Source organism: Rhinopithecus bieti, unplaced genomic scaffold (assembly GCF_001698545.2).
Source record: "Rhinopithecus bieti isolate Rb0 unplaced genomic scaffold, ASM169854v2 scaffold_6906, whole genome shotgun sequence".
In the NCBI taxonomy this organism is placed as follows: domain Eukaryota; kingdom Metazoa; phylum Chordata; class Mammalia; order Primates; family Cercopithecidae; genus Rhinopithecus; species Rhinopithecus bieti.
The window spans coordinates 50119-63960 of NW_016805194.1; the positions used below are offsets into that span (position 1 = coordinate 50119).

Sequence of the window (13842 nt, forward strand, 5' to 3'; positions counted from 1 at the left end):
AACTTAAAGTATAAAAAAAAAAAAGAGAGACAAATTCCAAACAAGAAAAAAAAACTAAATAAAAATAAAAATAAAATAAAATAAAATAAAATAAAATAAACTGGCATTGCATTCTTGGGTCAAACCCTACCTGATTATGATGTATTGCCCTGTAAATATATTATTGGATTAGATCTACTTACATTTTGTTAAAGATTTTTGCATTTAGGTTTATGAGAGACATTAGTTTGTAGTATTCCTTTCTTGTAATGTCTTTTCTAGTTTTGGTCTCACTTTTAGGCTAGGCTCATAAAAACAGTTGGGAGATGTTCTGTTGTTCTTTGTTTTTTAAAACATGTGTGTTAGATTGGCAATTTTTTTCTTCTTGACATGTTTCCTACAATTTACCACTGAAGCCATCAAGGCCTGGAGTTTCCTCTGTGGGAATAAATTCAAGTTTATATATATGATTTGGGATTGAGTATTTTGGTGCAAGTTTTGGTCATTTGTGTCTTTTATAAACTGTCCATTTCATCTTAGTTGTTGAATTTATTGACACTACATTGTCTTTATTATCACCTTTTTTTTTTAAAGATGTATAGTGATGTTTCCCCTTTCATCCTTGGAATTTGTAATTTGTGTCTTCTTTTTCTCTTTGATAAGTCTACCTGGCTATTGTTTCAATTATTTTTTCTGTTTTCAGATTTTTATTTCTTTTATTAACCTTCCTTCCTTCCTTCCTTTTTCTTCTTATCCTAGGTTTGATTTGTTCTTCAGTTTTTAACACAAACTGGAAACAGGTTATTGCCTTTGATATTTTCTCCCTAACATATATATATTTATAGAGGGAAATTTGTATTTCCCTCTATACAAGGCTCTGGCTACACTCTGAAAATTATGGTATATTTTCAGTAACATTCAGTTCAATCATTTTCTAATTTCCCTTGTGATTTCTTCGTGATATAAACCATAGATTATATTAATAAGTATTTTGTTCATTTTACAAATATTTTGGACTTTTTAAGATATCTTTTTGTCCTTGATGTCAAATTTAATGTTTTTGGTCAGAGAGCATGCTCTGTATTGTTTTAATACTTTTAAATGTTTGGGACTTATTTTATTCCTCATTGTTTGAACTTTCATGAAGCATGTTCATGTGCATCAGAACATGCCTGTTCTACTGTTGTTACATAGATTATGATGTGAAAGTCATTTTGGTTAAGTTGATTGATAATTTCTATATTCTCAATGATTTTCTGTCTTTTTTGCATATCAATTATGGAAAAAAGAACCCTGAAACCTCCAATTGTTACTGGATTTTTCAGTTTTCTTCTTTCCATTGTATCAGTTTTTGCATCAGGTATTCTGAAACTCTGTCTTTAGGAGCAAACACATATAGGATTTGTTATTTCTTGATATTTTTCTTAATGAAATATTTCTCTTTTTATCTGGTAATATTTTTTGTCCTGAAGTCTACTTTGACTGATATTAATATAGCCAGTTCATTTTTTCTTATAATTGGTATTTGCAAGGTTTATCTCTTTACATCCTTTTATTTTTAACCTGTTTCTGTATATTTAAATTGTGTTTTGGTGGATAGCATATAGTTGGATCTCACCCATTTTTACTCACTCTGACAATCAGGATTTGAATCTTGTAGATTCCAGGTAATTATTGATATGGTTGCATTTAATTCTAGCATCTTGTTATTGTTTTCTATTTGTCCCATCTGTTCTTTTATTTCCCTTATTTTTGCTTTCTATTAGATTTATTGACTGTTTTCTAGTATGACACTCTATCTTCATTTTTTTCTTTAGTATTCAAAGATTTTTAAAAATATGTATTTATGAGTCTGTGTTCAACCAATAATTTACCACTAAATACATATGAATATTATAAAAGAATATTTTCAATTCCCTCTTCTGTCCTTGGTGCTATTTTTGTTATTCATGCATTTCACTTCTACATGTATTGTAATAATGCCCCGCTAGGCATTATTATTTTTGCTCTACGTAGTCAATTACCTTTTATAGAAAAGTAAAAGAAAACAAAAAATTCCTATAACTTACCTAAAATTTATTATTTCTGATGTTTCTCATTTCTTTATGTAGATCTCAGTTTCCATCTAGTATTCTTTTTCTTCAGTCTGAAGAACTTCTTTTGTCATTATCTTCATTGGCTGTCTGCTGGAGAAGTATTTGTCAGCTTTTGTTTGTCAGAAAAGGATCCTCTCTTCATTTTGAAGGCTATTTCACTGGTTATGGAAATTTAGGTTGAAATTTTTTTTCTATCACTACTTTAAAGCTGTTATTTTTTTGTCTCATACTTGCATTATTTTTGACTGAGAAGTTTTCAATCATTCTAATATTTGCTGCCTGTTATCTATCTTTTTTTCTATCTGCTTAATTTTTTTCTCTTTATTACTGGGTCTAGCACATTAATTATAATGCATTTTGGTTTAATGTTCTTTCTCTATTCATTTTTTAAAATGTTTTTTGGTAGAGACAGGGTCTTGTTGTGTTGCCCTGGCTAGTCCTAAATTCCTGGCCTCTGGTGATCCTGCTACTTTGGCTTCTTTGTCAGTACATTGATGATGTTCTTCTATTTGTGTTTATCATTTCACTCAAATTTGGAAAAAGAAATCTACCACTCTTTATTCAATATGTTTTCTGTTACTTCTCTGTCTGGGACTACTAAATACTGTCCCCTAGTTCACTGATACTTTATTTCTCATCATTTCTTTTTTGTCTCTGTTTTTCATGGTGGGTAGATTTTATTGCTAGGCTTTCATTTTAAGTGGTCTTTTCTTTATTGTGTTATCTGCTTTTAATCCTAATCAGTGAAATTTTCATTTTAGATATTATATTTTCCTACTCTACAAATAGTACTTGGTTCTTCTTTATAGCTTCTTTCTTGTTTTCTTATCATGTTCATGTTCTCCCTTAAATCATAAGTCTATTCATAATAGCTGTTTTAAAGTTTCTGCCTGCTAGTTCATTTCTGTCATTTCGAGGTCTGTTTCTATTGATTGATTTTTCTCCTGATTACAGGTCACATTTCCCTGTTTCTTTGTATGTGTAATTTTTTTTTTTTATTGTATGCTAGGCATTATGATTCTTACGGTATTGTAAGTCTGGATTTTGCTGTCTTCCTTTAAACATATTACATTTTGTTTTGGGTAGTCAGTTACACTGCTTGTAATTCAGACTGATATTGTCAAGTCTTGTTTTTTAGCGTCATTAGGATGAGCCGAAAGTTGTCTTTACTCTAGAGCTAGTATAGCCCTACTACTAAGGCTTTACCCCTTCTGGTACATCTACAGAATGCCCTAGGGGTTCACTAAAGTCTTACCACTATGGGTAGTCACATCTTAAAACATCTCTGCACCTCACACGTGGCAGTTCAGAAAATGATGAGAGATTCTCTTGGGTCTGTTGCTGTCATTTTCTCTAATGCCTTCTCTAATACTCTGCTCCCACATTTCAGCGGCTGTTAAGCCTTCCCATTTCTAATCTTTGTTTCCTTATCTGAGTGAGACCATCATTCTGTCCTAGTTTCTCTCTTCCTTTTCTGCAGTGTGGAAAATGGTTCTAGGTCAGAAGCCAGGATCATGGCAGGATTCACCTTGTTTGTGTCCGTTCTCTTAAGGATCACTATCTTATGATGCCTTTTGTCACATGACTGAAAACATTATTTTATATATTTTGTCAAGTTTTCTATTTGTTTCATGTGGCGGGGCATTTCCAGTAGTGTTTACTCCAGCATGGCCTGAAGCGGAAGTCTTATAAACTTTCAATGTATTTTAATATGATGTGTAAGGTGTTTAATGTGTAAGGTGCAGAGATGTTTAAGATGTGACCAGCCATAGTGGTAAGACCTTAAGTATGATTTTATGTTTAATATGACTTTAATATGTATATAATATATGAATTCATTTTCACTTAAAAAATCTAACAGCAACATAAATATGCAGAATAAAAGATAGTTTTTTCACCCCTCTCACCTCTTTTCATGTCATTCAGCAGAGTTACCATTTTTAGAAGTTTGGTATATATCCTTGTATTCTCTTTTATATGAATTCATATACACATACAAACATATATGCACACACACATACACACATTTTATTTACATTTATGTTTCTATATTCATAAATTCATTTTTGTAAGCACAAAGCTAATAATACTGTAAGAATAAGTATTGTTCCGCAACATACTTTTTTTAACTTAGTAATATATATTGGAAATCTTGCTACTAAAATACATATAAATCTTACTTTATTCTTTTATATCGGCCATGTATTCTATGGAATGGTCGAATTAAAATTGACTTGATAATGTCAAGTTTCATCATCATTAAGGTTTTCCTTTTTCTTATAAATTACATATTTTTTGAAATTTTTTTGGACAGCAACTCTTCAGATTCTGAGTTTTCTTGTTGAGGAAATTCACAAAAATGTCAAATGATATGCCTGTTGATAAATTACCTTTAAATTGCCTAAAGAACCTATTTATATTACTACTGACTATATGTAAGCATGCTTGTTTTCTTAAAATATTGTCTTTAATTAATATAATCCCTTGGTAATTTGTATAGTTCTAGATAGTAAAAAGTAGTTTTCTTTTCATTTGAAGTTATCTGATTACGTTTAATGTTGAGCTTTTAACATTTACATTTGTCGTTCATCTATAATTTTAATTTTGTGACCCACCTATGTTCTAACATGTTTTAGTTCTTTTTTTTATTGATTTATAGGGAGTATTTATATATATGGGATGCTATACCTTATTAAGTATATTGCAAACTATTTATTCAATGATGTCTAGATTCTGAACTTTGTTTATGGTGTTATTTGTTCTAAACTGTCTTTGTTGTTGTTGTTCAAATCTGACTGACTTTTCTGGCATTTGGCTCTTGAATGTTTCTAGGGAGGTTTCTTCATTTCAAGGTCTATAAATATTTGCATGATTTTATTTTATTCTGTTCATTTTTATATTATTTAATTAAACTAGAATATGTTTGTATATTTACATATGTATGTGCATTCACATTTACAAAAAGATTTTAGTTTCTTGAGAACACTTCATTTTTCTAAAGCACCTTTAGTATTACTGCAAAATTGAGAGGAAGGTACAGAGATTTCCATAAAACCCCTTGCTTCACACATGAATAGCCTCTTCCATTATAAACATTCCCTGCCAGAGAGGTACATTTGTTATTACTGATGAACCTACATTGACACATCATTATCAACCAAAGTCTAAAATTTGTATTAGAATTCATTCTTGGTGTTGTACATTCTATGGTTTTGAACAAATGTATAATGACATGTATCCACCATTACAGTATCATACAGACTAGTTTCACTGTTCTGCAAATCCTGCGGGCCCTGCCTTTTCATCTCTCCTTTCTCCCACTGGCAGCCACTGATCTTTTTACTGTCTCCGTCATTTGGCCTTTTCCAGAATGTGAGATCGTTGAAATCCTACAGTATGTAGCCTTTTCAGATTACTTTCTTTCGCTTAGTCATATGCATTCAAGTTCTCTCCATGTCATTTCATGGCTTGGTAGTTCATTTCTTTTCAGTGCAAAATAATATTCCATTATTGGAATTAATGAAAACAATATTTCATTGTTTTGATGTGTAGTGCAGTTTATTCTTCCATCCACCTTCTGAAGGACATCTTGGTTGTTTCCAAGTTCTGGCAATTACGAATAAAGTTGTTATAAACATGTATGCCTGTTTTTGTGTATACATAAGTTTACAACTCCTTGGATAAATACCAGGGAACATGATTAATGGATCATATGATTAGATTATGTTTAGTGTTGTTAGAAACTACCAACCTGCCTTTCCAAGTATCTGTACCATTTTCCATCCCTCCCAGCAATGAATGAGAGTTTATATATTTTTCTACATCCCTGCTAGCATTTAGTATTGTCAATGTTCTCGATTTTGGCCATTCTAATTCAGTGTTTTAGATTTTGGTATCTTATGATGGGAGAATATTTTCATATCCTTGTTTGTCATCTGTATTAAGGTCTTTGGCCCTTTTTAAGATCAGCTTGTTTATTTTCTTATTGTTGAGTTTTAAGAGCTCTTTGTAAATTTTGGATGACAATCCTTAATCAGATCAGTCTTGCAAATGTTCTATCCCAGTTTGTGACTTGTCTTTTCATTTTCTTCACAGTGTCTTTCAAAGTAGAAATTTTCCATTTTAATGAAATCCAGCTTGTCAATTATTTGTTCGATGAATTACACCTTTGGTATTATATCTAAAAAGGCATCACCCAACCCAAGATTTTCTATACATTTTAAAAATAGGATTATCAGTCTTTCTCTCTCAAAATTTTGGATGCTCATTTGTCTTTGGTTTTGCTTATTATATTTTAACCTTGCAAACAGGTTTACAATTTTATTTAAAAGTGTTTTTTATCACTTCTGAATTTTGTAGTGAGGAAAATTTTCATAATTCCAAGTAAAAGAAATAGGTTCCTTTTTTATTTTATGTCATAATGTATCATACTTGAATGATCTTCAAATGTATGCTATATTGTTAAGTTTAAGAAGCAAGGTTCAGAACAGTGTGTGTAAAATGCTGTTTTTTTTTCTTAGAATGAGGTGTATATGTATTCACATGTGGGTACTTATATACACATTCATATACATTTGCGTGTATGTCTAAAAAGATACAGAGAAAAAGAAAGGCAAGGAAAGGATAAACCAAAAAATAGTGAAAATGGTTACCTATGGGGGGTGTTGGGGGCAGTTAGTATGATAGAGGCAACAGGGATGAAAGGAGGATCATCTGTCCAAATATATTCCTTGTTTTATAGTTTTGGCTTTGGAACCACATAGATATTTTATGTAATAATAAAGCAAAATTAAATCAAAATTAAATACAGCAAATCCTAAAATTAAAAAGAAAATTAAACACATGAATTTAACTGTGTATCAAGCTGATGCCTTATTTTAAGTGACTTTATAGTAATACAATTATACATCTCTAGGGGCATATATCTTAAGGGCAGAAAAATTGGAGGAAACAAATAATATTTAATAATCAAATATTAGTAATATGGTATTTTATTTTGAAACCATAAAATTTCATGATAAAGCAAATAAGTAATCATGTTAAAATCTCTAGTAACCAAAATTTGTAGCATTAAGAGCAAAGATGGGCAAATATATCAAAGGTATATTTAATTTTTATCTATTTAAAATTCAATGAAAAAATTAGTATGAATTTATATGTATTTTATCCTTCAAAATATTTGTATTTCTAGCTTTGATCAATGAAAGGACCTAGAAATATGAATAGCATCCTAGCAGTGAGCATTCATGGGTTCCAGTTGTAGTCTTTGAATACCATTTTCCACTAACAAGAGCCAGGGTTTTTTGAAGAAATGTCTGATTCCAGATCTTGAGTAGGAAATATGACAAAAGTCTAGAACATTTGTTATAGCAGAAAGTAGCAGAGTTAAGAAAGATGGGCTTATGTCATAGGAACCAGTTTGAAGAGACTACCATTGGCCAACAATGGGACAATTTTAGCAAGGAAAAAAGACTGCTAGGATTGAAAATCATTCAATATGTTCAAAAGCTGAGAATCATAAGGATACAAACAAAACAAAGTGAAAAAACACATCGATCACCTCTGGAGGTTACTGGGGGATAAAGTCATTTTCAGTGATGTAATATAAAAGAATCATGTACTTATCCTATTCTTCCCATAAAAACTTTTCAAAGTAACTAAATAATTAATGAGAGGAATTTATTCTTTATAGAAGGATTTTGCTAATAAATGAAGAAAGAATAATAGACTACCACAAGTTAACAACCTTTATTTATTAAAATAATATCTGTAGGAAATGATCATCAATGGCTACTAATATCCTCAGGCAAATCGTGGATAGGGAGCAGGATACTATTAACAGACAGATCCAGCTGACAACGTATGACTCCACTGGTCAAACTTAACATTGCAGAGGGACAGCCAGTTGTTATATGTCAACTGATATGGTACCATAGGAAGTACACAACTTTTAAAAAATTGAACTTGTTCAAGCCCCAACAGGTTCCAGTTTATACAGCATACATGAGATAGAGGAACATATTAAATGACATTTCAGGATGCTGTTTATCAAATCTATGTGCCAGAAATTCTCCAAGATAAATGACCCAGTTTCTTGAATAAGTAATAGGCAGGAAATAAAAATGATGGGGGAACTGTTGGAGAGTCAAAGAGAAAGAAAATATCAACCCAAATGCATCATGTAGACCATGTTTGGATCTTACTTTGAAAAAACCAGTAATATAGTGATTGGACCCATCAGGGAAATTTTAACAATGACTGAGTTTTAGATGATGTTAAGGAATAGTTAATGTTTTATATGTGATATTATTGTGTTCATGCTAAAAACAATTCCTATCTCTTAGAAATACAAATGAAAATATTTACCTGTGAAATGATATAATCTCTGGAATTCCTTTTTTTTTTTGTTTTTTTTTTTTGAGACAGAGTTTCATTCTTGTTGCCCAGGCTGGAGTGCAATGGCACAATCTCAGCTCACTGCAACCTCTGCCTCCTGGGTTCAAGTGATTCTCCTGTCTCAGCCTCCCAAGTAGCTAGGATTACAGGCATGCGCCACCATGCCTGGCTAATTTTGTATTTTTAGTAGAGACGGGGTTTCATCACGTTGGTCAGGAGGCTGGTCTTGAACTCCTGACCTCAGGTGATCCAGCTGCCTCCACTTCCCAAAGTACTGGGATTACAGGGGTGACCTATTGCACCTGCCCCTTCTGTTATTATCGACTTTTAAAATGATGCCTACTATGAAGGGAATAACATGAAAAGATCATTATCTTGGGATAACAAGTACATAGGGTTATTACAATATTTTTTACAAATTTGAGTATTTGAAATTTTCTATATGAATTGTTCTTGATTTTAAAAAATTCAGCTTTAATTTTTAAAATTAAAATGGAATAGAATTTCATGTCACCAAAATAAGAACTTTCTTCTTTTTTTACTTTTCTTTTTTTTTTTTTTTTTGATACAGAATCTCACTCTGTCACCCAGACTGGAGTGCAGTGGCACAATCTTGGCTCACTGCAACCTCTACCTTCCGGGTTCAAGCAATTCTCCTGCCTCAGCCTCCCGAGTAACTGGGACTACAGGCACACGCCGCCATGCCCGGCTAATTTTTTGTATTTTAATAGCATTTCAGTGTGTTGCCCAGGCTGGTCTTGAACTCCTGAGCTCAGGCAGTCTGCCCACTTTGGCCTCCCAGAGTGCTAGGATTATAGGCGTGAGCCACCGTGCCTGGCCAAGAACTTTTATAATTTTAAACCTGAACAGTTGAAATGTGTCTATACATTTATACCTGCAGGAATGTTACAGAATTTATTCTGCATAAATGTTGTAGTTGCTCTGGAACCAACACACACTTATCTTGAAACTACAGCATGAATCTGATAGTTTTTCTTATAAGTCATTCTCACATTTATCAATGATACCAGAGAAACCTTTGAGGTAGATCTAATGCTCTGTATTCTTCCTATCATACCTACCTCTTACTAAGGTCCTAATACTTGTTTTTCAGGTACAGCAGGTACAGACTGTGCAGCAGGTACAACATGTCTATCCAGCTCAGGTGCAGTATGTGGAAGGAAGCGATACTGTCTATACCAATGGAGCAATGTAAGTTTATATGTGGAAGTCTTTTTAATTCCCCCACTCAGAGAAAAATAATGTACTTTTGAACACCTCCTACTATTCCCAGATTGTTTCCTTGTTTTCAGAGTAACTTTGTACTAGAACAGAGTTATTGAAATTAAGCTGATGTTTAGAGCTTTTATCTACATTTATTAAGAATATGCGCTCATTTTCCTTTCACTTAACCCCACAGGATATTTTAAATTATTAAAAGTCTTATGCCCTTTAATAGTTATTCCTGTGCAGAGAAAAAATGTATGTACCCCTTGTTAGTGATATCTGTATTTTAATGATAGCTTCTAAACTCTATGCTTTTGTTTTATATACAAGGTCAATTTTATGTGATGGAGTTTGGGATTTTAAACATTTTAAAATAAGATATTCCACATAAAATTGCCTGCTACTCAATAAATCTTACTTTCCTACCTAAACCTGCCCCCTGCCCGAAACCAGGTTATCTCTTTTGCCTCAATAATAGTATAAATTTTTATTTGGGCTTCTTAGCTGCTTTGGAATAAGACGCAGAATGTTATTATAAATAAATAAACTAAGAATTATTGTAAGTCACTAGGATTGTTTCCAAATTGGCTTTTTTGCTTGCAACCCATTGGCTTCCTCGGTTAACCTAAAATGAATTCAGGCTCTCTCACTGACTCTTCTGCCCACCTCCCATCGATGTTGGTATACCCCGGGATGATAACCTCTGCTGTCTTTATTCTTACTACATCTACTCTTTCCTTGAGTGATTTCATTTATTTCCATGATTTCAACCTATAAGTTCCATGAAGTTTCGGCAGGACTTTTTTTGTTTTTATTCACCACTGTAATAACTCTTAACACCAGAAGTATTCATGACCTGTGAGTTCAGTTGTTGTTATCTATTATTATAACTAAAAACAGAATTCTGGTTAACTTCATATTCATTTTATAATTGTGACCAATGTACTTAAATATTCTGAGCTTTTTGTTATTGTTTCCATGGAAGTGGAAGGAGAATAATCTCACTCTTATTGAGTTTTTGTGAGGATACAAGGCAATATATTTAAAGTACCGAATACACAGCCTGGTACATAATAGATGATACAAAACTAGAAGCTTTTCATTGACTCTTACTTCTCTCATTTTTTACTATATTTGGTCACTGAATCTACCCACATCACTACTGCCTAACACTACCTCCATTGCCTATAAAATAAAATCTAACTTTCCACACTGGCTTTCTCCCCATTCCTACCTCCCTAGCCTTATTTTCTACCTTCTAGGCATAACCAACTTTGCGCATTTTTCCCCAAATATTTCCCCTTCATACTTCTAGGTTTTTGGACATGTCATTTTCTCTGCTGAAATAGCATTCTCTGTCTTCTCTCCTTTCCTCCCAGTCTCCCCAAACCCAGTCTAGTGTGATCTTTATAGACAGACATGTTACTCCCTTCTTTGTGACGTGGACCCTGACTCTCCTTCTCTGCAGTTAGCTTATCCTTCCCTTATAAAAGGCAACATTATCCCCTGACTTTTACTTACAGCATTGTACTATGAATGCTTGTTTATGTTTCCCATAGTAGGAAGAACTCTCCCTCAATGAGAACTTGTCATTTTGTTTCATTTACATTTACTTAGGTGATTGGCCCATTATAAAGTCAGTAAATTTCTGTTACCCTCTTAAATCTATACCTCTTTACATATTTTAGACACACTACGAATGTTTTTCACTCTACTTATTTGTTGTTTAGGTCCAGGGCCCCCTGGAGCATGATTTTGGAATCTTTACTGTAAACTTAAACTACTGTTGGCATTTATACCAAATGAAAAAGACACCTGCCACTTCGACCTTTATGCTCTCAGGGAAAATAAATGGCTTTCTAGACACTGCTAGAGGTCACCCAGTTGTCAGTTGTCATTTCATCTTTGTCTTTGACAAGTAGTAATGGTCACCTGCAGGGGAATGTAAGAATGGGAGTTTGTAGCTTTCATGTCTGTTGTGGTAGAATGTGACAAGGGAAAAGGGCAGTTGGAATGGGTACTGAGAGAGTTAACTGTATAGTACCTATCACAGTTATTTCTCGTTTTGTATTGGTCCAAGCTAAAGTGGAGAGATTAGTCTGTTAAGTATGAAATGGAGTACCAGTTGAGCCGAAAATCAGAAATCCAAAATACTCCCAAATCTGAAACTTTCTGAGCACCAACATAATGCTTAAGGGAACTACTCATTATGCATTTCAGATTTTAGATTTTCAGCTTAAGGATGCTCAACTGGTAAGTATATAATGCAAATATTTCAAAATGTGAAAAAGTAAAAAATTCGAAACTACTGCTTGTTCCAAGCATTTTGGATATAGGATACTCAGCCTGTAACCTCAGTTAATCAAAAGTGCTTTATGTATCATCTAAAGAATAGTAAGCACTCAATAAACATTAGTTATTGCTGTAAAATTATGCACTTTGTTTACATTTTTCGCGACTACTTACGGTTCTAAATTCTGCATATTGTCTTGTGCATTTTTAAACTGCTTTATCAATGATCTTAGGGTCTTCCACATAATAGGTAAACATGAGTTGAATGAATTCATTCATTCACAAAACCTTAGAAAAACAGCATTTGTAAGGTAAGTTCTTTAAAACTATAGAGCCCGTTTAAGTGCAGAAATGATTCAAAGCAAATATCTAGTGCTAACATGTATTTTCTATGGCCCACTAGCTCAGTTGGTTAGATCATGACTAATGAGGTCTAGGTCATGAGGTCATTTGTCACAAAGTCCAATTAGCTTTGATCTGGTCTGTGTGGACTCAAATTGTATCCTCAACTCTAGCCGATAATGTCACAAATGTGCACTTTTGGTCAAGAGGGAGAAGATGCATCTTTAAAAACCTTTCTTTACTATCAAGGATGATTTTTGACTAAAGGTTCTATAGCATCATTTTTATACTTAATAAGGAAATGTCATTGTGCTGCCATGAATTATACTCAAAATTTTAGCAACTAGGGACTTTGAATATTTTTTCTCAAATAGGACTGGAAAATTTTTTTCAGCATAAGCTATTTCAGTCTTTCTGTAATTTTGTAGTGCTGACATTTGACTATTACAATTTTTGTCTCTAATGTTCATTTTAGGGTCTTTCTGTAGCTTCTTTTTATTTGGCACACTCCATGTATGTTAGGAAAGAATATTCCATATTCTTCTATTCTACCACACTGAATTAATAGCAAGTTAGTGTTTGATCCCTGACTTGTATCACAGTCAGAGTCCCACTTCTGTGTGATAATAAATGCTTTTTGCTAATGATACTTCCAGAAGATAGGGACTCTGATCTTTATCATGAACTTTTGAGCACCCAGTACATGGCCCTACAACCTGTGCATGCTTACTAATGCTCTTGTCACCAGCGTCCCCATGTCATGTAGCCATAATGCATGGGGTCTCACTCAAGAGGTGATGACAGCTCTCACAGATATGTGTCGTCACTTATGAAAAAGTGTAATCATTATAATTTGATGATACTGAAGTGTTTACCTGGTTCTCCCTGTGAATATGGACAATTACTGCCAGCAAAACAGGCATAACAGTGTGGGTTAGTGAGTGAGTGTACATTTAAGTTAAACAACTGAGACTGCTTTACAGCACTGTGTGTTGGAATATAGTAGCTTTTTGCTCAAGGGAGAAGGTAATTTATTTCACTTTTGCCCCTGTTTATTTTATCCTTGCTTCTGTAGGAACCTATGCTACATCATTTGTGTATTTCCTTGCAGTAGTTTTTCCAAGATTTTCTCAAAGTCTTGATCATTATCTTTATTTCTATAAATTCTTACTATTTATGATATTTAATCATTTAGAATACTATGATTAAACCTGCTGGGAAACATTGCATACCATGTAGAGAGTTCATTTCAATGGAAATTTCTTGGTGTAGCTAAGAAATATTTTTTTTAAATAAAAAGATTTTTTTCTTCCCCCACTCTTTTTTGACTCATACCACCCCCACTGGCTCCTACATCATGCTAGTCAAAGTGGAAATAGAGACATCATGCTGTATTATGGTCAAATTAAGAAATCTTTATCTTGGCCGGGCGCGGTGGCTCAAGCCTGTAATCCCAGCACTTTGGGAGGCCGAGACGGGTGGATCATGAGGTCAGGAGATCGAGACCATC

At 33.2% G+C, this 13842-nt stretch overlaps 1 protein-coding gene across 1 annotated transcript in view; it reads left to right on the top strand.

Annotated features, from left to right (window-relative positions):
• Positions 1 to 13842, top strand: part of RFX3 (regulatory factor X3) — a gene marked incomplete at its 5' end in the record, with an annotated part of 147816 nt that overhangs the window by 3605 nt on the left and 130369 nt on the right. Inside the window, one exon of the mRNA XM_017871691.1 lies at positions 9586 to 9683. Within this exon, the coding sequence (XP_017727180.1) occupies positions 9586 to 9683 (98 nt within the window). The remainder of the gene's footprint in view (positions 1 to 9585; positions 9684 to 13842) is intronic.